At 33.7% G+C, this 24,024-nt stretch overlaps 3 protein-coding genes across 5 annotated transcripts; all 3 read left to right on the forward strand.

The window, feature by feature from the left end:
- The first annotated feature begins 737 nt into the window (after positions 1-737).
- Positions 738-24,024, forward strand: LOC122568316 (UDP-glucosyltransferase 2-like). 3 transcript variants are annotated; one of them, XM_043727936.1, is made up of 5 exons: positions 738-1,263; positions 3,007-3,374; positions 3,732-3,951; positions 4,040-4,259; positions 4,793-5,669. In XM_043727936.1, exons 1-5 carry the CDS (start codon positions 783-785, stop codon positions 5,079-5,081), a joined length of 1,578 nt encoding a protein of 525 aa, XP_043583871.1. In that variant the 5' UTR covers positions 738-782; the 3' UTR covers positions 5,082-5,669. The 3 variants fall into 3 exon arrangements, with proteins under 3 accessions (XP_043583871.1, XP_043583873.1, XP_043583872.1); XM_043727937.1 differs by lacking the exons at positions 738-1,263; positions 3,007-3,374; positions 3,732-3,951; positions 4,040-4,259; positions 4,793-5,669 and adding exons at positions 17,491-19,042; positions 20,793-21,160; positions 21,514-21,733; positions 21,822-22,041; positions 22,457-24,024; XM_043727938.1 differs by lacking the exons at positions 4,040-4,259; positions 4,793-5,669 and adding an exon at positions 21,822-22,045 and having other exon boundaries at positions 739-1,263.
- LOC122568319 (UDP-glycosyltransferase UGT5-like) lies at positions 6,409-11,099 on the forward strand. The gene is made up of 5 exons (XM_043727940.1): positions 6,409-7,024; positions 8,633-9,000; positions 9,355-9,574; positions 9,663-9,882; positions 10,430-11,099. The coding sequence occupies exons 1-5, from the start codon at positions 6,544-6,546 to the stop codon at positions 10,716-10,718; spliced, it is 1,578 nt and encodes a 525-aa protein (XP_043583875.1). The 5' UTR covers positions 6,409-6,543; the 3' UTR covers positions 10,719-11,099.
- On the forward strand, positions 11,106-16,772 carry LOC122568320 (UDP-glycosyltransferase UGT5-like). The gene is made up of 5 exons (XM_043727941.1): positions 11,106-12,641; positions 14,249-14,616; positions 14,974-15,193; positions 15,282-15,501; positions 15,917-16,772. The coding sequence occupies exons 1-5, from the start codon at positions 12,161-12,163 to the stop codon at positions 16,203-16,205; spliced, it is 1,578 nt and encodes a 525-aa protein (XP_043583876.1). The 5' UTR covers positions 11,106-12,160; the 3' UTR covers positions 16,206-16,772.

Raw genomic sequence — 24,024 nt, forward strand, 5'->3', positions numbered from 1 at the left:
TACATATTCGTATTATCGATTGTAAACGATACTTTACAAATCCCTTAATTTCTGCTTTTTATCATTATATATTGTCGAAGGTAACCACTTTTAAGAAAACTCTACATCTGGTCTTTTTAACTTTCTGAAGCACCGAAGCCATCGACAGCGTATAGACAAAAGACTGCGATGAAGACAGACCATAAACAGTCCGAAAGACGACGTTGACTTCGGGTTTTTCAGTTATAGAGTAACACTGCTAGCGTGCGGATCTGGACCAGCTCAAATTATTATTTCATTCTTGTACTTTTCACTTCTGTATTTAAAATATATTTTTCTACCTTATAATTTATCCACGCGTCTCTCTCTTTATACATCTAATAACCTTAACATATATAAACACAAATTTTACAAATGGTGAATCATGCCTTAAATCGTTTCAGACATGAAATATCGATAAATATATCGTATAATATATAATATACTAAATAAATATTCTATAAATGCTCGCAATTTAATAATCACTGTCGATATCTATATGATAAAATTCATATGAAACAGTAAGATATACGCCAAAACGACATATCCATCGCGCACACATACATTGTCACTACACATAATACTTAACAGTAATGGTGGTATGGATGGTAATTTAGCGATAACGGATACTATTTTAAAATCACAACATATACCGATATCGTATCATCATTACATAGATTATGCAAATTAACGATAACTTGGAGACATCCTTTTTAGTAGACCTACAACCAGGACCTGCTTCAGTTCGTCTCGACACGAGGAATATGAAGCACCACCTGTCTAGTCTGTTGTTCGTTCTGTGCGTCTTGTACACCGCGAAGCAGTCGGAATGTTACAAGATTCTAGCCATCGTTCCCTCGCCATCCTACAGTCATCAAATACCGTACCGACGATTATGGCTGGAACTACACAAACGGGGTCACGAAGTTGTGCTAGCCACGGCAAATCCTATACCAAATATCAATTCACCGAATTTCACGCAAATCGATATTAGCCAATCTTACAGAATCATAAAGAGTTTAGATTTTGTTCAAATGCGATTTGAGGGAAAACGTTGGTTGGATATTGTGAAAGAAAAAATGTTGCCTATAGTCGAAGTTTTCGCGGAAATGGTGCTCAATTCTACAGAAATACGGAAGCTGTATGCTCCAGAGAGCAACGCAACGTTCGATATCTATTTGGCGGAATTCCTCTTCGCGCCCGCCACTTACGCTTTCGCACATCGATTCAATGTTCCTATAATAGGTATGACTTTAACAATTGTATTTATATTTATTAGCTTTGTTACTTTTATTTCGTTCTGAAAATCAGGAATATATAGGGTGAAGCACGTAACACGTACAGTCTAATATCTTTCGACGTAGAATATTCGGATGAATCGACATATGTAAAACTAGCTCCAAACGGCCTTCGTATGTCTTCTTGCTCGTACAAAAGAACTAATCATGTCGAATCATGTTTCCGAAACCATGCAAGTTCTACCTAGAATATTCTTTATTGAGAATGAACTGGTTTTGGTTACATGGTAATAATTTTAATAAAAAATCATGCATTAAGAGTATAATAAAACTAAAGTACAGTACAAAATGAGTATCATTCGAATGATTACGAACGTTATTGTATGCAACCTACTATTTCAATTGAACTTGGCATATACACACATAGATTTTCTATGAAAAACCATCTCTAAATGGTTGAAATCCCAAACACACATTCGTGATATTAAGCGTTGTCCATCTAAGAGCAGAACACTAGAGCGACACCGAGACAGCATCGATCTATTCGCAACTATGACTCATTTTACAAAAGAACCGAAATTTACTAGAAAAGAAACGACTACAATAGTATCGTCACCTACTCGATGAGCAGGAAGATGATAGAAAAAAGGAAGAGAAGGTATTGGGTACGTCGAAGCTTGAAATCAAGAAAGAACGAAAGTGAATTACATAAACAATTTTCAAACAACAAATTTCAAAAACAGCTAGTTAGGAACGAATAAAAATACCATCAATACATTCCAATGTCAACGACCCAATGTTAGATACTATTTGGAAAAAATAGAAAATGTTATACGGAAACGAAATACAAAATATATAGAAGCAATAACACCCACAGAAAAACTGACAGAATGTTTAATGTAAACGCAGGACCGTAAAATTTCATATACAATGTTTATAATTATGTATAAAACAATTAAATGTATAGAATTAAATCAACTGAACTAACTGTAACAACTGAAACCACTTGAATTAATAATTTGGAAAATTGAAATAATTAGACTACGTACGTAAAACATTTTAGTTATTCTCAAGGTGATCGGGAGGAATATCGATGTTGTGCTCTTGTCGTTAAGTGCTTCAATGGATATATTTCGATAAGAATACATGTAAATGAGGTGGATATATCGGTGGCTATTTAATGCAATTCAGACGTTGCATTGTTACGAAGGCGACGGCCTTCCACCGTACGAGCCTCATGTTTATAGAAAATCCCATTCTAATTAGTTAACCGTGTCATCCCTTACCCAAAAATTTCTGTAGTTGTGAACTTACAATTTAATGGTGAAAAGAAATCTATTTCAATTACGCCAGTTTTAGTAAATGTATGATACAAGTTAGTTTAAAAAAAAATGAAATTATGTGTAAAAAAATGAAGAATATCTAAATAGTGAAACTATAATATTATTAGCGAATTATTAATTTTTTCCGGCTATTAAATTAGCGTGCAATAAATCAATCAGATTCGTAACAATTTGGATAGCACAATTTCTTTATAGATCTCCTATATTTTAACACGTGATTCTGTTTCAATTAAAAACCAAGCATATCATATATTCCACACATAGTTAAAAGAATTAAAATTATCCTACATAAAATTAACATCTCTCTATTGATTTTTAATTTAATCATTATAGAAATGTTTAGATAAGCATTGATTAGATTCATAGATTAAGATCAATCATCATTACATTTTGCATGCTGACCGTAGGGTTAAGTTCAGTAGGGATGCTTTCCATTAACGAACACGCTCTTGGTGGATTGATTCTCCCTTCTCACGAGTACACGTGGGAAATGGAAGACAACACGGGTACGAATCTGTCGTTCTTCAAGAGAGTGTGCAATTTCGTCAACATGTGGTATAACATACACTACTACTACTACAAGCTCATTCCTCAGCAACAGAAATTGGCCGAGAAATATTTTGGGCCTTTACCACCAATGCTAGACATATTGAAGAACGTCAGCTTGCTTTTCATCAATCAGGCCGACGTTATGATAGCAGCTCGACCGAAACTTGCGAACATAATCACGTATACATCCTCCCACATAGAAAAGAAGCTGACTCCCCTGCCTAAGGTAAGGTTTATACAATGGCATAAAGTGATTTATTTATTTCTTAAATACGGATTTATCTGGCACAAATACAATTTTATTACTTGTATGTTTAGTAAAATTATAAATTGCATAGGAAGGGTGATGGCAAAATTGTAATTTGATACTGAACGATAACTTGGATGAATTGCATGGGGGGGTTCTACTACCTCTAGAATTATCGATGATTTTTAACTGTTAATTAAATTATAAATTCTTCTAAACAAGCATTACAAAGCTCCTGAATAATAATATTACTAATTTCTTTACAGCTATTATTTTTAGCGTAACACGATTTTTACACACACGTGTCTTTCATCAGGATGTTCTATTTTGTCACAGGACTTACAAGCATTTCTGGATGGCGCAACAAATGGGTTCATCTACTTTAGTCTTGGTAGTAACGCAAGAAGTGCAAGTTTACCACTGGAGATCCGACGCGTGTTCTGCGATGTGTTCGCCAAGTTACCTTATAGAGTTGTCTGGAAATTCGAGGAGGATTTTCCCGGGAAACCTGATAATGTTTACGTCGGAAAATGGCTCCCACAACAAACCATTCTCGGTATGATCTTATTCTCAATAAAATATTTATACATCGCAGATACAATTCCACGACGAAAAAAGGTCTAACGAATCATACCAATCCGCAGCTCATCCGAACATTAAATTGTTCATTTATCAAGGAGGCCTGCAGAGCAGCGAGGAGTCCGTACACTACGGGGTACCAGTTCTTGGTTTCGCGATCTTCGCCGATCAAGATTATCAAGTAGCCAGAATGGAAGCTCTGGGCATTGGAAAGCGTTTGGAAATAACAACGCTTAAGAAAGATGAACTTGAAAATGCTATTACAGAGCTTATAACTAACAAAAAGTAAGCATAATCTGACTTCCTGTAATTGTGCTATTTTTGAGAGTTTAGCACTAGAACTACCAAGTCTGCAAATATGACTAACGGCTTTCAAAGTATTGGTTTCTCTAATTACACGAGGCATGCGGGTCCTTCGGGAAAAATTTATTTGTCTTCTATTGAAATGGAAATATACTCAGAAATACTGTATGCCTATTTTATTACACCGATTTTCGTAACCACTTTAATGATAATTATTTATGCGTTACTCAGTTGCCTTTCCGACTGATCAGAATTTTTGGAATAAAGTTGTCTGTGTTCTAAAGTATTATTACTATAAGTTGGTCGAGATTGTAGATTCGTCTGAATAATGAAAGGAAAGCAATCAAGTCATTTCCATATTGAAAAGTATTCAAAATTGAAAAAGAACTAGTAGAATGAAATTTTTAAATCCTTTTGCCTACTAGATTATTCTAGTAAATCTTTCAATGATATTGGTCGATGATAATGTACCAGGTGATGTAATTTTCGATTAAACCTAGTATGCTTGTTTTCAGGTACAAAGAAAGGTTACATTACATCCGAAATGTCGTTCAGGATACACCGTACGATGCGGTAGAGAATCTCGCTTGGTGGACAGAGTACGTGATACGAACGAAAGGCGCCCCTCATCTTCGCAGTAGTCTTGCTTTTCAGCCTTGGTATCAACGTTGCGATATGGACATTGTAGTGTTCTTAACGATCGTAATTTTCTTGATCGCTTCTACTATCTTTCATTTAATTGTCAAGATTGTCGTCTACGTTCATAAGAAAATCAAATCAACTGAAAAGCAAAAAATAAGCTAAGTATTTATGGTACAATTAATCAATGAGAAGTACCTATAACGCAATTCAGTCCAAGTGACGCAAGTGTTTAGCATCTCATTTCGACGAATGAATTTTACCTAGTTTCGTTAAGGAAATAATCATCCCGGGTTTTATTATTGACGAGTTACTCTGATCACAAGACTGACGATTCTGGCACGAAAAATCTTTCAAATATGAAAAAAGGTTCGAATAAAATTGAAATCCTATTTCTGCATTGTTAATCCCTTGATTGAGATTTTTTAGGGGAGTGTCAAGTTTATTCCAAATTATTATCAATCGATGATAACATTGCTTTTCGCTTAGTGAATGAGACAGCGCAAGCAGAAATTACATTGAAACCATAGGTATGTCAAAGTATGGGGTGTCAAAGTATCGATATATATAAAAATCGAATGCGTCATGTAGTTATTCGAAATAAATTCTTTATATTATAGTATATCTTTATATTGAGCACATTTTATAGCAAACATTTCTGTTACGCACAAATATACTGCACGTTTCATTATATATGAAATTTTAACGATTATTATGTATTTCTAATAAATATCATAATTTTTATACCAGCAAGTGATTCTTGCCATAATTTACCTTACGAGCCAATTATTATAGTAGCCTTTTATTTCCTACCAAATAATTGGACTACTTAACCTTACGATTATTCTTATCAGATATTTCATTTAGTGGCAAATGATCTTTGCCAAGCACTTTATTTTACTGGCAAATACTTGTCAGCTTGTCGTTCAGATGGCAAATAATCGTTATATCTCTCTAGCCTGGTATTTGGAACAGTTACTCTTATAATAACAAAAGATATATACCTGAAAAGAATTTTGTAGTATTGTTACAAGTACTCAGCAAAGCTTCGAAAGATTTGTATTCACATATCTTTGTACCCTATTCATAAAACACATTGATAAATTTTTTTTATTATTATATAATTTGTACTTTACAATTTGTCCAGCTGGACATTTGGTAAATTTTTCTAACTTAGTTGCTAAATAATATGTGGATGGCTACCCCCCGCGAGTTTTCCATCTTCGAGTACTGATAAAGTATAGTTATAAACAATATAAATAAATATTGATAAATATTTCGTACAATATATAATATACTAAACAAATATAATATACAAATCTGTAAACCGACAATTTTTCTTAAGATTTATATGGTATCCTTGATATGATATATTAAGATATAGACGCCAAAACAATATATTTATTCCCCAACATATATTGTCATTACACATAGCAATAGTTAAAAGTACTAGCGATATGAGACGGTAATTCAGTGATAATGGGTGCTATTTTAAAATTATAATGTATACCGATATCGCACCATCAGTGTATAAATTGTGTCAGTGTAAAATGACGCTAACTTGGAGACGTCCCTTTTAGTAGACCTATAAGCAGGACCTGCTTCAGTTCGTCTCGACACGAGGAGGATGAAGCATCACCTCTCTAGTCTGTTGCTCGTTCTGTGCGTCTTGTACATCGCGAAACAGTCGGCATGTTACAAGATTCTAGCCATCGTTTTGTCATCATCCTACAGTCATCAAATACCGTACCGACGATTATGGCTGGAACTACACAAACGAGGCCACGAAGTTGTGCTAGCCACATGGCATCCTATACCAAATATTAAATCACCGAATTTTACGCAAATCGATATTAGCCAATATTACGGAAACATAAAGAGGTTAGATTTTGTTCAAATGCGATTTGAGGGAAAACGCTGGCTGGATATTGTGGGAGAAGAAATGTTGCCTGTAACCGAAGTTTTTGCGGAAAAGTTGCTCAATTCTACAGAACTACGGAAGCTGTATGCTCCAGAGAGCAACGCAACGTTCGATGTCTTCCTGACGGAATTCCTCTGCACGCCCTCCACCTACGCTTTCGCACATCGATTCAATGTTCCTATGATAGGTATGACTTTAACAATTATATTTATATTTATTAGCTTCGTTACCTTTATTTCGTTCTGAAAATCAGGAATATATAGGGTGGAGCATGTAGCACTCGATATTTTTGCACTCAAATACTTTTCGACGTAGGATGTTCCGAAGAATTGACAAATATAGCTCCAGACGACCTTCATACGTCTTCTACGCATGATCATTCTTAATTGAAATTGAACTGTTTTTGATTACATGGTAATAGTTTTAATGAAAGATCATGCATTAAGAGTATGATAGAAATAAAGTATAGTACAAAATGTCTATTATTCGAATGATCACGGGTGCTACTGTATACAACCTGCCATTTCAACTGGATTTGGCAAACACACGCATACATTTTGCATAAGAGAATGAACAGCTTGTAATAGAACACGTTAAAAAACATACTTCTAAACGATCTTTAAACTTCGGGCACACGTTCGCAATATTAAGCGTTGTCCATCTAACAGCACAATGCCCAAGCGGCACCGAACCAGCATCCAAATATTCGAAACTATCGCTCATTTTACAAAAGTATCGAAAGTTTCTATTAAAGAAGAGAAAGTACTGAGTACATAGAAACTTGAAAACAAAAAAGAAAGACAGTGTATTTCATAAACTACAGATATAAACAACTAGTTAAGAACGAATAAAGATACCATCAATACATTCCAATGTCAACGATCCAATGTCAAAAACTATTAAGAAAAATAAAAAATTTTATACAGAAACGAAATACAAATATTATAGGACGCTCATAGAAAAACAGACAGACTGCTTAACGTAAATGCAGGACCATAAAATTTTATATACAATATTTATAATTATATATAAAACAATTAAATGTGTAACATTAAAACAACTGAACTAACTGGAACAATTGAAACCACTTGAATTAATAATTTGGAAAATTGAAATAATTATACTACGTACGTAAGACATTTTAGTTACTCTCAAGGTGGTAAGGAAGAATATGTATGTTGTGTTGTTGTTGTCATATGCTGGAATGGATGTATTTCGATAAGAATACATGTAAATGAGGTGGACATATACGGCCTTCCACCGTACAAGCCTCATGTTTATAGAAAATCTCATTCTAATTAGTTAACCGTGTCATCCCTTACCCAAAAATTTCTGTAGTTGTGAACATAAAATTTAATGGTGAAAAAAAATCTATTTCAATTACGTCACAGTTTTAGTGCTTGTAAGTATATGATACAATTTAATTTCAACAAAAATGAAAATACATGCAAAAAATAAAGGATATCTAAATAGGGAAACTATAATATTATCAGTGAATTATTTATTTTTTCCGGCTAATAAATCCGCGTGCAATAAATCAATCAGATTTGTAACAATTTGGATAGTATAATTTCTTTATTAATAGATCTCCTATATTTTAACACGTGATTCTGCTTCAATTAAAAATTAAGTATATCATTATATACCACACATAGTTAGAAGAATTAAAATTATCCTACTTAAAATTAACATCTTTTTATTAATTTTTAATTTAATCGTTGTAGACATGTTTAGATAAGACGTAATTAGATTAGTAGATCAAGATCAAACCTCATTACATTTTGCATGACCGTAGGGTTAAGTTCATTTGGGTTAATTGCCTTTAACGAACACGCTCTTGGTGGATTGGTTCTCCCTTCTCACGAGTACACGTGGGAAATGGAAGACAACACGGGTACGAATCTGCCGTTCATGAAGAGATTGTGCAATTTCATTAACATGTGGCATACCGTATACTACATCTATCACGAGCTCATCCCTCAGCAACAGAAATTGGCCGAGAAATATTTTGGGCCTGTGCCACCATTGCTAGACTTACTGAAGAACGTTAGCTTGGTTTTCATCAATCAGGCTGATGTTATGATAGCGGCTCGACCGAAACTTGCGAACATAATCACGTTTACAACCACCCACATAGAAAAGAAGCTGACAGCTCTGCCTAAGGCAAGGTTTATACAATAACTTTAAATAATTTGCTTATGTATATAATAAGGATTTATCTGGCACAAATACAATTTTATTACTTGTACGTTCAGTAGAATCATAAAGTATAGGAAGGGTGATGGCAAAATTGTAGTTTGGCACTGAATGATAACTTTGGTAAACTGCATATAGGGTTCCATTTCTTCTAGAATTATCGATGATTTTTAGCTGTTAATTAAATTATAAACTCTTCTAAACAAGCATTACAAAGCTCCTGAATAATAATATTACTAATTTCTTTACAGCTATTATTTTTAGCGTAACACGATTTTTACACACACGTGTCTTTCATCAGGATGTTCTATTTTGTCACAGGACTTACAAGCATTTCTGGATGGCGCAACAAATGGGTTCATCTACTTTAGTCTTGGTAGTAACGCAAGAAGTGCAAGTTTACCACTGGAGATCCGACGCGTGTTCTGCGATGTGTTCGCCAAGTTACCATATAGAGTTGTCTGGAAATTCGAGGAGGATTTTCCCGGGAAACCTGATAATGTTTACGTCGGAAAATGGCTACCACAACAAACCATCCTCGGTATGATTTTATTCTCTACCAAATATATATACATCGCAGATACAATTCCACGACGAAAAAAGGTCTAACGAATCATACCAATCCGCAGCTCATCCGAACATTAAATTGTTCATTTATCAAGGAGGCCTGCAGAGCAGCGAGGAGTCCGTACACTACGGGGTACCAGTTCTTGGTTTCGCGATCTTCGCCGATCAAGATTATCAAGTAGCCAGAATGGAAGCTCTGGGCATTGGAAAGCGTTTGGAAATAACAACGCTTAAGAAAGATGAACTTGAAAATGCTATTACAGAGCTTATAACTAACAAAAAGTAAGCATAATCTGACTTCCTGTAATTGTGCTATTTTTGAGGGTTTAGCACTAGCACTACCAAGTCTGCAAATATGACTAACGGCTTTCAAAGTATTGGTTTTTTTAATTACACGAGGCATGCGGGTCCTTCGGGAAAAAATTTATTTGTCTTCTATTGAAATGGAAAGATACACAGAAATACTGCATGCCTATTTTATTACACCGATTTTCGTAACCACTTTTATGATAATTATTTCTGCGTGGTATTTATGCGTTACTCAGTTGCTTTTCCGACTGATCAGAATTTTTGGAATAAAGTTGTCTGTGTTCTAAAGTATTATTACTATAAGTTGGACGAGATTGTAGATTCGTCTGAATAAAGAAAGGAAAGCAATCAAGTCATTTCCATATTGAAAAGTATTCAAAATTGAAAAAGAATTAGTGGAATGAAATTTTTAAATCCTTTTACCTACTAGATTATTCTAGTAAATCTTTCAATGATATTGGTCGATGATAATGTACTAGGTGATGTGATTTTCGTTTAAACCTAGTATGCTTGTTTTCAGGTACAAAGAAAGGTTACATTACATCCGAAATGTGGTTCAGGATACACCGTACGATGCGGTAGAGAATCTCGCTTGGTGGACAGAGTACGTGATACGAACGAAAGGCGCCCCTCATCTTCGCAGTAGTCTTGCTTTTCAGCCTTGGTATCAACGTTGCGATATGGACATTGTAGTATTCTTAACGATCGTAATTTTCTTGATCGCTTCTACTATCTTTCATTTAATTGTCAAGATTGTCATCTACGTTCATAAGAAAATCAAATCAACTGAAAAGCAAAAAATAAGCTAAGTATTTATGGTACAATTAATCAATGAGAAGTACCTATAACGCAATTCAGTCCAAGTGACGCAAGTGTTTAGTATCTCATTTCGACGAATGAATTTTACCTAGTTTCGTTAAGGAAATAATCATCCCGGGTTTTATTATTGACGAGTTACTCTGGTCACAAGATTGACGATTCTGGCACGAAAAATCTTTCAAATATGAAAAAAGGTTCGAATAAAATTGAAATCCTATTTCTGCATTGTTAATCCCTTGATTGAGATTTTATAGGGGAGTGTCAAGTTTATTCCAAATTATTATCAATCGATGATAACATTGCTTTTCGCTTAGTGAATGAGACAGCGCAAAGAGAAGTTACATTGAAACCATAGGTATGTCAAAGTATCGATATACATAAAAATCGAATGCGTCATGTAGTTATTCGAAATAAATTCTTTATATTATAGTATATCTTTATATTGAGCACATTTTATAGCAAACATTTCTGTTACGCACAAATATACTGCACGTTTTATTATATATGAAATTTTAACGATTATTATGTATTTCTAATAAATATCATAATTTTTATACCAGCAAATGATTCTGGCCATAATTTACCTTACGAGCAAATTATTATAGTAGCCTTTTAGTTCCTACCAAATAATTGGTCTATTTAACCTTACGATTATTCTTATCAGATGTTTCATTTAGTGGCAAATGATCTTTGACAAGCACTTTATTTTACTGGCAAATACTTGTCAGCTTGTCGTTCAGATGGCAAATAATCGTTATATCTCTCTAGCCTGGTATTTGGAACGGTTACTCTTATAATAACAAAGGATATGTACCTGAAAAGAATTTTGTAGTATTGTTACAAGTACTTAGCAAAGCTTCGAGCGATTTGTATTCACATATCTTTGTACCCTATTCATAAAACACATTGATAAATTTTTTTTATTATTATATAATTTGTACTTTACAATTTGTCCAGCTGGACATTTGGTAAATTTTTCTAACTTAGTTGCTAAATAATATATGGATGGCTACCCCCCGCGAGATTTCCATCTTCGAGTATTGATAAAGTATAGTTATAAACAGTATAAATAAATATTGATAAATATTTCGTACAATATATAATATACTAAACAAATATAATATACAAATCTGTAAACCGACAATCTCTGTTAAGATTTATATGGTATCCTTGATATGATATATTAAGATATAGACGCCAGAACAATATATTTATCCTCCAAACATATATTGTCATTACACATAGCAATAGTTAAAAATACTAGCGATATGAGACGGTAATTCAGTGATAATGGGTACTATTTTAAAATTATAATGTATACCGATATCGCACCATCAGTGTATAAATTACGTAAAATGACGATAACTTGGAGACGTCCCTTTTAATAGACCCGTAACCGCGACCTGCATCAATTCGTCTCGACACGAGGAGGATGAAGCATCACCTCTCTAGTCTGTTGCTCGTTCTGTGCGTCTTGTACATCGCGAAACAGGCGGGATGTTACAAGATTCTAGCCATCGTTCCGACACCATCTTACAGTCATCAAATACCGTACCGACGATTATGGCTGGAACTACACAAACGAGGTCATGAAGTTGTGCTAGTCACGGCAGATCCTATACCAAATATCAAATCACCGAATTTTACGCAAATCGATATTAGCCAATCTTACGGAACCATAAAGAGTTTAGATTTTGTTCAAATGCGGTTTGAGGGGAAACGCTGGTTGCATATTGTGGAAGAAGAAATGTTGCCTATAGTCGAAGTTTTTGCGGAAACGATGCTCAATGCTACAGAACTGCGGAAGCTATATGCTCCAGAGAGCAACGCAACGTTCGATGTCTTCCTGACGGAATTCCTCTGCACGCCCTCCACTTACGCTTTCGCACATCGATTCAATGTTCCTATGATAGGTATGACTTTAACAATTATATTTATATTTATTAGCTTTGTTACCTTTATTTCGTTCTGAAAATCAGGAATATATAGGGTGGAGCATGTAGCACTCCATATTTTTGCACTCAAATACTTTTCGACGTAGGATGTTCCGAAGAATTGACAAATATAGCTCCAAACAACCTTCATACGTCTTCTACGCATGATCATTCTTAATTGAAATTGAACTGGTTTTGATTACATGGTAATAGTTTTAATGAAAAATCATGCATTAAGAGTATGATAGAAATAAAGTATAGTACAAAATGTGTACCATTCGAATGATCACGGACGCTACTGTATACAACCTGCCATTTCAACTGGACTTGGCAAACACACGCATACATTTTGCATAAGAGAATGAACAGCTTGTAATAGAACACGTTAAAAAAACATACTTCTAAACGGTCTTTAAACTTTGAGCACACGTTCGCAATATTAAGCGTTGTCCATCTAACAGCACAATGCCCAAGTGGCACCGAACCAGCATCCAAATATTCGAAACTATCGCTCATTTTACAAAAGTATCGAAAGTTTCTATTAAAGAAGAGAAAGTGCTGGGTACATAGAACCTTGAAAACAAGAAAGAAAGACAGTGTATTTCATAAACTACAGATATAAACAACTAGTTAAGAACGAATAAGATACCATCAATACATTCCAATGTGAACGATCCAATGTCAAAAACTATTAAGAAAAATAAAAGATTTTATACGGAAACGAAATACAAATATTATAGGACGCTCATAGAAAAACAGACAGACTGCTTAACGTAAATGCAGGACCATACAATTTTATATGCAATATTTATAATTATATATAAAACAATTAAATGTGTAACATTAAAACAACTGAACTAACTGGAACAATTGAAACCACTTGAATTAATAATTTGGAAAATTGAAATAATTATACTACGTACGTAAAACATTTTAGTTATTCTCAAGGTGGTAGGGAAGAATATGTATGTTGTGCTGTTGTTGTCATATGCTGGAATGGATGTATTTCGATAAGAATACATGTAAATGAGGTGGACATATACGGCCTTCCACCGTACAAGCCTCATGTTTATAGAAAATCTCATTCTAATTAGTTAACCGTGTCATCCCTTACACAAAAATTTCTGTAGTTGTGAACATAAAATTTAATGGTGAAAAAAAATCTATTTCAATTACGTCACAGTTTTAATGCTTGTAAGTATATGATACAATTTAATTTCAACAAAAATGAAAATACATGCAAAAAATAAAGGATATCTAAATAGGGAAACTATAATAATATCAGTGAATTATTTATTTTTTCCGGCTAATAAATTCGCGTGCAATAAATCAATCAGATTTGTAACAATTTGGATAGTATAATTTCTTTATTAATAGATCTCCTATATTTTAACACGTGATTCTGTCTCAATTAAAAATTAAGTATATCATATATTCCACACATAGTTAGAAGAATTAAAATTATCCTACTTAAAATTAACATCTTTTTATTAATTTTTAATTTAATCGTTATAGAAATGTTTAGATAAGACGTAATTATATCAGTAGATCAAGATCAAACGTCATTATATTTTGCATGACCGTAGGGTTAAGTTCATTTGGGTTAATCGCCATTAACGAACACGCTCTTGGTGGATTGGTTCTCCCTTCTCACGAGTACACGTGGGAAATGGAAGACAACACGGGTACGAATCTGCCGTTCTTGAAGAGATTGTGCAATTTCATTAACATGTGGCATACCGTATACGACATCTATCACGAGCTCATTCCTCAGCAACAGAAATTGGCCGAGAAATATTTTGGGCCTGTGCCACCATTGCTAGACTTACTGAAGAACGTTAGCTTGGTTTTTATCAATCAGGCTGATGTTATGATAGCGGCTCGACCGAAACTTGCGAACATAATCACGTTTACAACCACCCACATAGAAAAGAAGCTGACAGCTCTGCCTAAGGCAAGGTTTATACAATAACTTTAAATAATTTGCTTATGTATGTAATAAGGCACAAATACAATTTTATTACTTGTACGTTTAGTAGAATCATAAAGTATAGGAAGGGTGATGGCAAAATTGTAGTTCGACATTGAATGATAACTTTGATAAAATGCATATAGGGTTCCATTTCTTCTAGAATTATCGATGATTTTTAGCTGTTAATTAAATTATAAATTCTTCTAAACAAGCATTACAAAGCTCCTGAATAATAATATTACTAATCTCTTTTTAGTTATTATTTTTAATGTAACACTATTTTCACACAACTTTTACACACACGTGTCTTTCGATGAGGATGTTTTTTTTTGGTCATAGGACTTACAAGCATTTCTGGATGGCGCAACAAATGGGTTCATCTACTTTAGTCTTGGTAGTAACGCAAGAAGTGCAAGTTTACCACCGGAGATCCGACGCGTGTTCTGCGATGTGTTCGCCACGATGCCGTATAGAGTTGTCTGGAAATTCGAGGAGGATTTTGCCGGGAAACCTGATAATGTTTACGTCGGAAAATGGCTACCACAACAAACCATTCTCGGTATGATTTTATTCTCTACGAAATATATATACATCGCAGATACAATTCCACGATGAAAAAAGGTCTAACGAATCATACCAATCCGTAGCTCATCCGAACATTAAATTGTTCATTTATCAAGGAGGCCTGCAGAGTAGCGAGGAGACCGTCCACTATGGCGTACCAGTTCTTGGTTTCGCGATTTTTGGCGATCAAGATTATCAAGTAACCAGAATGGAAGCTCTGGGCATAGGAAAATATTTGGAAATTACAACCCTTAAGAAAGATGAACTTGAAAATGCTATTACAGAGCTTATAACTAACAAAAAGTAAGTATAAACTGACTTCCTGTGATAATTATGCTATTCTTAAGAATTTAACACTAGAACTACCTAATCTATGAAAATGACGGACGAGTTTTCGAGTATTCGTTTTTGCACTCACACGATCCTTTTGGAAAAATTTATTTGGACCCCGACTGATCAGAATTTTTGGAATAAAGTTTTCTGTGTTCTAAAGTGTTATTACTATAAGTTGGTCGAGATTGTAGATTCATCTGAATAAAGATAGGAAAGCAATCAAGTCATTTCCATATTGAAAAGTATTCAAAATTGAAAAAGAATTGGTGGAATGAAATTTTTAAATCCTTTTACCTACTAGATTATTCTAGTAAATCTTTCAGTGATATTGGTCGATGATAACGAGCTATTGTGATTCGGTTTAACTTATCATGCTTGCTTTCAGGTACAAAGAAAGGATACTTTACATCCGTAATGTGATTCAGGATACACCGTACGATCAGGTGGAGAATCTCGCTTGGTGGACAGAGTACGTGATACGAACGAAAGGCGCCCCTCATCTTCGCAGTAGTCTAGCTTTTCAGCCTTGGTATCAACGTTGCGATATGGACATTGTAGTATTCTTAACGATCGTAATTTTCTTGATCGCTTCTACTACTTTTCATTTAATTGTCAAGATTGTCGTCTACATTCATAAAAAAATCAAATCAACTGAAAAGCAAAAGATAAGCTAAGTATTTATGACGCAAGTACTTATATCACAATACAGTTCAAGTGACGAAAGTGTTTAGCATCTCATTTCAACGAATGAATCTTGTCTAGTTTCGTTAAGGAAATGATCATTCCATGTTTTATAATTGGCGAGTTAACCTCGTCACAAGACTAACGATTCTAGCACGAATAATCTGTCAAATACAAAAAAAGGTTGGAATGAAATTGAGATTCCACTTATATATCGTTAATCTCTTGATTGAAATTTTTTGACGAAGCCAATTTTACTCCAAATTAATATCAATCGATGATAACATTGCTTTTCGCTCGGTGAATGAGATAGCGCAAGCAGAAATTACATTGAAACCATAGGCATATCAAAGTATGAAGTGTCAGAGTGTTGATGTATATATATATATATATATATATATATAGATATATGTATACATCTGTCTGTTGCGTCCCTAAATTTGTTTCATTTGTTTTTTAATTTATTATTTTTAAGTGTAAGGCGTCTTCTGTTATCGGGAACGAAAACGAAGTACTTCAAATTTTCTATTACAAGGGATCGATCGGTATTGCTGGCAATATGTTTAATCATCTGATTATCAGATAGTCCCTGTTCTTCGCAAGGGTATCTCAGGTTATCCAATAAAAGTGTCCGCAGAGTGTTCCGTTAAGCGTCCAAAACATCAGTGATAATTGATATCAGAACTTTTAAAAGACAAAATCGTTATGTAATTATTCGAAATAAGTTCTTTATATTATAATACATTTTTATAGTAAGCATATATTATAGTAAACATTTCTGTTACGAGCAGATATCCAGCACGTTTTATTATATACGAAATTTTAATAAATGTTACATATTTCTAATAAATACCACAATTCTTATACCCGCAACTCATCCTTGCCATCATTTACAATAATGACTAATTATTGTAGTATCCCTTTATTTGAAAACAAATAATCTTTGTCATTCCTTTTATATCGCGTGCAAATAATCCTTATCAGAACCTTTACTTGATGGCAAATTATCTTTGTCAAGCAGTTTATTTTACTGGCAATTACTTGTCAGCTTGTCGTTCAGATGGCAAATAATCTTTGATGTTATATCTCTCTAGCCTGGTATTTCGAACAATTTCTCTTGTAATAACAAAAGATATGTACCTGAAAAGAATTTTGTAGTATTGTTACAAGTATTTAGCAAAGCTTCGAACGATTTATATTCACATATCTTCATATTCTATTCATAAAACATTGCTAAAGTATCGTTATGAAAAATATAGAAGCAAAATTCCAATCGTTAATTAAAATATTGTTCATATATAATTTTTGCGTATTAAAATTAATATGAATAGAAATATTCTCAGAAAGAGAAATGATCCGTTATGTTCGGTTATCAGCGTTTATGATAAAAGCGAACGTGCATTAAAGCCTGTTGCATACGAAGCTTTGCATTTGGATTTATAACAACACTATAACAGTAGTCTGCGTTAACATTTTAATACCGTAAACTGGTAATAAAGTGCAACTGTATATTTCTAATAATCTTTTTCGTGATGTTTATTGTTTGATGATTTGGTCCTTTTATGTTAATAAGTAATTTCTACTGTCGCCATTTGATCGATGAGATAGTATTATATACTAAATATGATAGTGAGTTGTATGATTGCAACATAGTTACGCAATGTTATATTACATGACATAGAGATAAATATTCTATGCCTGCAATTGATTTCTTATCTCGCTGTTATATTCGTACAAGGGTTTTTTTATCGCAATATTTATCACACTTTCTCGTATCTCTAATTCGTATTGTATTTTCTATAGGAAAAGCAGACAAGTAATGGTGGACGCTATAGGCAGCAAAAGGCTTATATCTTTTACGATTACTGTCAAAAATGGCCATGTATATATCCGCATTACGGATTGTAAACAATTTTTTACAAATCCTTGAATTTCTGTGTTCTATCGATTTGTACAAACACGAATTTTACAAGTGGCGAACAATGCATGAAATTGTTTAACATATGAAATTTTGATAAATATGTCGTATAATATATAATACACTAAACAAATATTAATATAAATCTGTAATTTAATAATCACTGCTAAGGTCTATATGATATGCTTGATATGATTAATTAAAGTATATCCATCGCGCACACATACATTATCATTACTTATAGCAATAGTTAATAGTAGTAGCGGTATGCGACGGTAATTTAGCGATGGCGAATACTATTTTAAAATCACAGTGCATACCGATATCGTATCATCACTGAATAGATTGCGTAATATGACGATAGCTTGGAGACGTCCCTTTTAATAGCCCCGTAAGCGGGATCAGCTTCAGTTTGTCTTCATACGAGGAGGATGAAGTACCACCTCTCTAGTCTGTTGTTCGTTCTGTGCGTCTTGTATATCGCGAAACAGTCGGGATGTTACAAGATTCTAGCCATCGTCGCGACACCATCCTACAGTCATCAAATACCGTACCAACGATTATGGCTGGAATTACACAAACGAGGCCACGAAGTTGTGCTAGCCACGTCGGATCCTATACCAAATATCAAATCACCGAATTTTACGCAAATCGATATTAGCCAATCTTATGGAACCATAAAGAGTTTAGATTTTGTTCAAATGCGGTTTGAGGGGAAACGCTGGCTCTATTTTATGGAAAAAGAAATGTTGCCTATGAGCGAAGTTTTTGTAGAAACTGTGTTCAATGCTACAGAACTGCGGAAGCTGTATGCTCCAGACAGCAACGCAACGTTCGACGTCTTCCTGACGGAGCTCCTCTTCCTGCCATCCATTTACGCTTTCGCACATCGATTCAATGTTCCTATAATAGGTACGCCTCTAATATTTATTTTTATTTCGTTTTGAAAATCACGAATATATATATAGTGTGAAGCATGTGGCACTAATACTTTTCGACGTAGAATGTTCCGAAGAATCGATATGTGTAAAAAGACCTCCAAACGACCTTTATATGTCTTCTACGCATGTTCCTAAAAAAACCAATTCTGTCAGATTATGCTGCAGAAACCATCCAAGTTCTATCTCAGACATTCTTTATTGTAATTAAACTGAGCTTAGTTATACAGTTAAATTAGTTAGTTATATATTTTAGTTATAACAGTTTTAATAAAGAATTGTGCGTTAACAGTATAGTAGAGCGCTACTTTATGCAATCTACTATCTCAATTGGATTTGGCATATAGACGGGCACACGCACGCACACGTACACGCGCGCGCACACACACACACGCCGGATCTTCTATGAGAGTGTCAGGAACTTGTAATAGAATCTATTGAAGAAACATACCTCTAAATGGTCGTGAAACTTCAAACACATGTTCGCGTCAATAAGCGACAATATAAAGCGTCGTCCTTCGAACAGCGCAATGCCTAAGCTCCACCGAACCAGCAACCAAATATTCGAAACTATCACTCATTATGCAAAAGTATTGAAATTTACTATTAAAGGTATGACTATAATAGCATTGTTATATATTCGATAAGGAGGAAGATAATAGAAAAAAAAAACAGGAAGAGAAGGTACTAGATACATAGAAGCTTGAAGTTAAGAAACAACCAAAATGAATTTCATAAACCATAAGTATAAACAGTTAATTAGGAACGAATAAAAATACCATCAATACTGTTCAATGTCAACGCTCCAATATCAGATAATATTTAAAAAGATATAGAATTATACGGAAACGAAATACAAAATTGATAGGACGTTGATAGAAAAACAGACAGACTGCGTAACGCAAATGCAAGACCATAAAATTTTATATACAATATTTATAATTATATATAAAACAATGAAATATATAAAATTAAATCAACTGAATTGATTATAAAAATTGAAACTACTTAAATCAATAGTTTGAAAAATTGAAATAATTAAACTACGTAAGTAAAACATTTTAGTTATTCTCAAGGTAGTAAGGAGAAATATGTATGATGTGCTGTTGTTGTCATGTGCTTGAATGGATGTATTTCGATAAGAATACATGTAAATGAGGTGGACATATCGGTGGCTATTTAATGCAATTCAGACGTTGCGTTGTTACGAAGGCGACGACCTTCCACCGTACACGCTTCATATTTATACGCTTCATCCCTTACCCAAAAATTTCTGCAATTGTGAACCCAAAATTTAATTTGGTGAAAAGAAATCTATTTAAATTATGTTCGGTTTTAGTGCTTGTAAATGTATGATATAATTTAATTTTAACAAAAATGAAACTACATGCAAAATATCTAAATAGGGAAACTATAATATTATTATTGAGTTATTAATTTTTTCTGGCTAATAAATTAGCGTGCAATAAATCAATCAGATTCGTAACAGTTTGGATGGCATAATTTCTTTATTTATAGATCTATATTTTAATATGTGGATCCATTTCTATTAAAAATCAAGTATATCATATATTCTACATATTATTAGAAGGAATAAAATTATCCAATTTGAAATTAACATCGCCATATTAATCTTTAACTTAATAATTACACAAACGTTTAGATAAGGAATGATCAGATTAATAGATTAAAATTAACCCTTATTATATTTTGCATGACCGTAGGGTTAAGTTCATTAGGATTGGTTGGCATTAACGAACACGCTCTTGGTGGATTGGTTCTCCCTTCTCACGAGTACACGTGGGAAATGGAAGACAACACGGGTACGAATCTATCGTTCTTCAAGAGACTGTGCAATTTTGTCAACATGTGGCGTAGCATATACAACATCTATCATGAGACCTTTCCACACCATCAGAAATTGGCCGAGAAATATTTTGGGCCCCTGCCACCAATGCTAGACGTATTGAAGAACGTTAGCATGCTTTTCATCAATCAAGCCGACGTTATGGTACCGGCTCGACCGAAACTTGCGAACATGATCACGTTTACGGCCTCCCACATAGAAAAAAACCAGAAACCTCTGCCTAAGGTAAGGTTTATACAATAACATAAAACTTATGTGTATATTAGTAAAGGATTTATCCAGCACAAATGCCATTTTATTACTTGTATGCTTAATAAAATTATAAATTGTATAGGAAGGGTAACAGCAAAACAGTAGTATGAAACGATATGATGAATTGGGTAAGATGCATGAGGAGGCTCTAGTTTTTCTTACTATTGTTGATGTTTTTTACTTGTTAATTAATTCATAGATTTTTCTAAACCTAATTACAAGACTCCTGAATAACAACAGAACTAGCTTCCTCTTAGTTATTATTTTTAATGCAAAATCTACTCTTTTACACACACGTGTCTTTCATCAGTTCTATTTTGTCACAGGACTTACAAGCATTTCTGGATGGCGCCACAAATGGGTTCATCTACTTTAGCCTTGGCAGTAACGCAAGAAGTGCAAGTTTACCAGTGGAGATCCGACGCGTGTTCTGCGATGTGTTCGCCACGATGCCGTATAGAGTTGTCTGGAAATTCGAGGAGGATTTTGCCGGGAAACCTGATAATGTTTACGTCGGAAAATGGCTACCACAACAAACCATTCTCGGTATGATTTTATTCTCTACGAAATATATATACATCGCAGATACTATTTTCCGATGAAAAATGATCTAACGAATCATATTAATTCACAGCTCATCCGAACATTAAATTGTTCATTTACCAAGGAGGCCTGCAGAGCAGCGAGGAGACCGTCCACTACGGAGTACCAGTTCTTGGTTTCGCAATTTTGGCCGATCAAGATTATCAAGTAGCCAGAATGGAAGCTCTAGGCATTGGAAAATATTTGGAAATTACAACCCTTAAGAAAGATGAACTTGAAAATGCTATTACAGAGCTTATAACTAACAAAAAGTAAGTATAAACTGACTTCCTGTTATAATTGTGTTATTTTTAAGAGTTTAACACTAGAACTACCTAATCTGTGAAAATGACGAACGAGTTTTCGAGTATTCGTTTTTGTAATCACACGATCCTTTTGGAAAAATTTGTTTGGAGCCCGACTAATCAGAATTTTTGGAATAAAGTTTTCTGTGTTCTAAAGTGTTATTACTATAAGTTGGTCGAGATTGTAGATTCATTTGAATAAAGATAGGAAAGCAATCAAGTCATTTCCATATTGAAAAGTATTCAAAATTGAAAAAGAATTAGTGGAATGAAATTTTTAAATCCTTTTACCTACTAGATTATTCTAGTAAATCTTTCAATGATATTGGTCGATGATAATGAGCTATTGTTATTCGGTTGAACTTATTATGCTTGTTTTCAGGTACAAAGAAAGGATACTTTACATCCGTAATGTGGTTCAGGATACACCGTACGATCAGGTGGAGAATCTCGCTTGGTGGACAGAGTACGTGATACGAACGAAAGGCGCCCCTCATCTTCGCAGTAGTCTTGCTTTTCAGCCTTGGTATCAACGTTGCGATATGGATATTGTAGTGTTCTTAACGATCGTAATTTTCTTGATCGCTTCAAATACCTTTCATTTAATTGCCAAGATTGTTGTCTACGTTCATAAGAAAATCAAATCAACTGAAAAGCAAAAGATAAGTTAAGTATTTATGGCGCAATTAATTAGAGAGAAGTATTTATAGTACAATTCAGTCCAAGTGACGCAAGTGTTTAATATCTCATTTCGATGAATGAATTTTATCTAGTTTCGTTAAGGAAATGATCATCCCGGGTTTTATAATAGGCGAGTTACCCTTGTCACGAGACAAACGATCCTGCACGAAAAATCTTTCAAATATAAAAAAAGGATTCGAATAAAATTGAAATCCTGTTTATACATTGTTAATCTCTTGATTGAGATTTTTTGACGAAGCGTCAATTTTATTCCAAATTATTATCAATCGATGATAACATCGCTTTTCGCTCGGTGAATGAGATAGCGCAAGGAGAAATTACATTGAAACCATAGGCATGTCAAAGTATGAAGTGTCAGAGTGTTGATATATATATATATGTATACCTCTGTCTGTTGTGTTCCTGAATTTATTTCATTTGTTTCCTAATTTATTATTTTTAACTGTGAGGCGTCTTCTGTTATCGGGAACGAAAACGAAATACTTTAAACTTTCTGTTGCAAGGGATCTATCGGTATTGCTGGCAATATGTCAATCATCTGATTATCAGATAGTTCCTGTTCTTCGCGAAAATGTCTCCGATTAGGCAATAAAAATCTACACATACTGTTCCGTTAAGTGAAACATAGCTTCGATGATGATTCACATGGGAATTTTAAAAAATCGAAGGCGTCGCTTTTAGTATTCGAAATAAATTCTCTTTAATTGAAACAATATTATGTAGAAAAGATCATGAAACCAAAGATAAATATAGTAATAATTAAAGTAGAGTTATTGAAGGAAACAATAATCTTTAGTAACGTTATTACACTTTTTATTTTTATCATTGTATTCTAATACTTTACGTATGGATTACAGACCTTGACGTCTTATTATGTACATAAAACTAAAGAAGAAATTTTACATAAGCGTTGATCGCTTTAGACTTTGTTAAAAAATTGTAATAAAAATACAAAATGCAGAATTAAATTTATTACTCTACAATGTTCGTTTTTCATTTTACTTTTTTGATATATTTAATTAATTACTCTAGTAACCCTTTATTTGGTAGCAAATAATCTTCGCCATATCTTTTATTTGACATGCAAATTATCCTTATCAGCAAATAAAAAATAATCTTTGCTGCGACACCTCTCGACTCTCGAATATCTCGAATAATTTCCCCTATAGTAACAAGAAATATGTACTTGAATAGTATTTTGTAGTATCGCTATAACTATTTAATAAATATTCGAACGATTTATGTTCA

This window comes from Bombus pyrosoma, linkage group LG6 (genome assembly GCF_014825855.1).
Source record: "Bombus pyrosoma isolate SC7728 linkage group LG6, ASM1482585v1, whole genome shotgun sequence".
Lineage (NCBI taxonomy): Eukaryota > Metazoa > Arthropoda > Insecta > Hymenoptera > Apidae > Bombus > Bombus pyrosoma.

Bases quoted from the DNA above. Each gene is read 5' to 3' on its own strand.
- LOC122568320 (XM_043727941.1), top strand. From the start codon at position 12,161: ATGAAGCATCACCTCTCTAGTCTGTTGCTCGTTCTGTGCGTCTTGTAC. The intron at 12,642-14,248 runs GTATGACTTTAA...GCATGACCGTAG, and splicing joins ATTCAATGTTCCTATGATAG to GGTTAAGTTCATTTGGGTTA. The intron at 14,617-14,973 runs GCAAGGTTTATA...TTTTGGTCATAG, and splicing joins AGCTGACAGCTCTGCCTAAG to GACTTACAAGCATTTCTGGA.
- LOC122568319 (XM_043727940.1), top strand. From the start codon at position 6,544: ATGAAGCATCACCTCTCTAGTCTGTTGCTCGTTCTGTGCGTCTTGTAC. The intron at 7,025-8,632 runs GTATGACTTTAA...GCATGACCGTAG, and splicing joins ATTCAATGTTCCTATGATAG to GGTTAAGTTCATTTGGGTTA. The intron at 9,001-9,354 runs GCAAGGTTTATA...ATTTTGTCACAG, and splicing joins AGCTGACAGCTCTGCCTAAG to GACTTACAAGCATTTCTGGA.
- LOC122568316 (XM_043727936.1), top strand. From the start codon at position 783: ATGAAGCACCACCTGTCTAGTCTGTTGTTCGTTCTGTGCGTCTTGTAC. The intron at 3,375-3,731 runs GTAAGGTTTATA...ATTTTGTCACAG, and splicing joins AGCTGACTCCCCTGCCTAAG to GACTTACAAGCATTTCTGGA. The intron at 3,952-4,039 runs GTATGATCTTAT...ACCAATCCGCAG, and splicing joins CCCACAACAAACCATTCTCG to CTCATCCGAACATTAAATTG.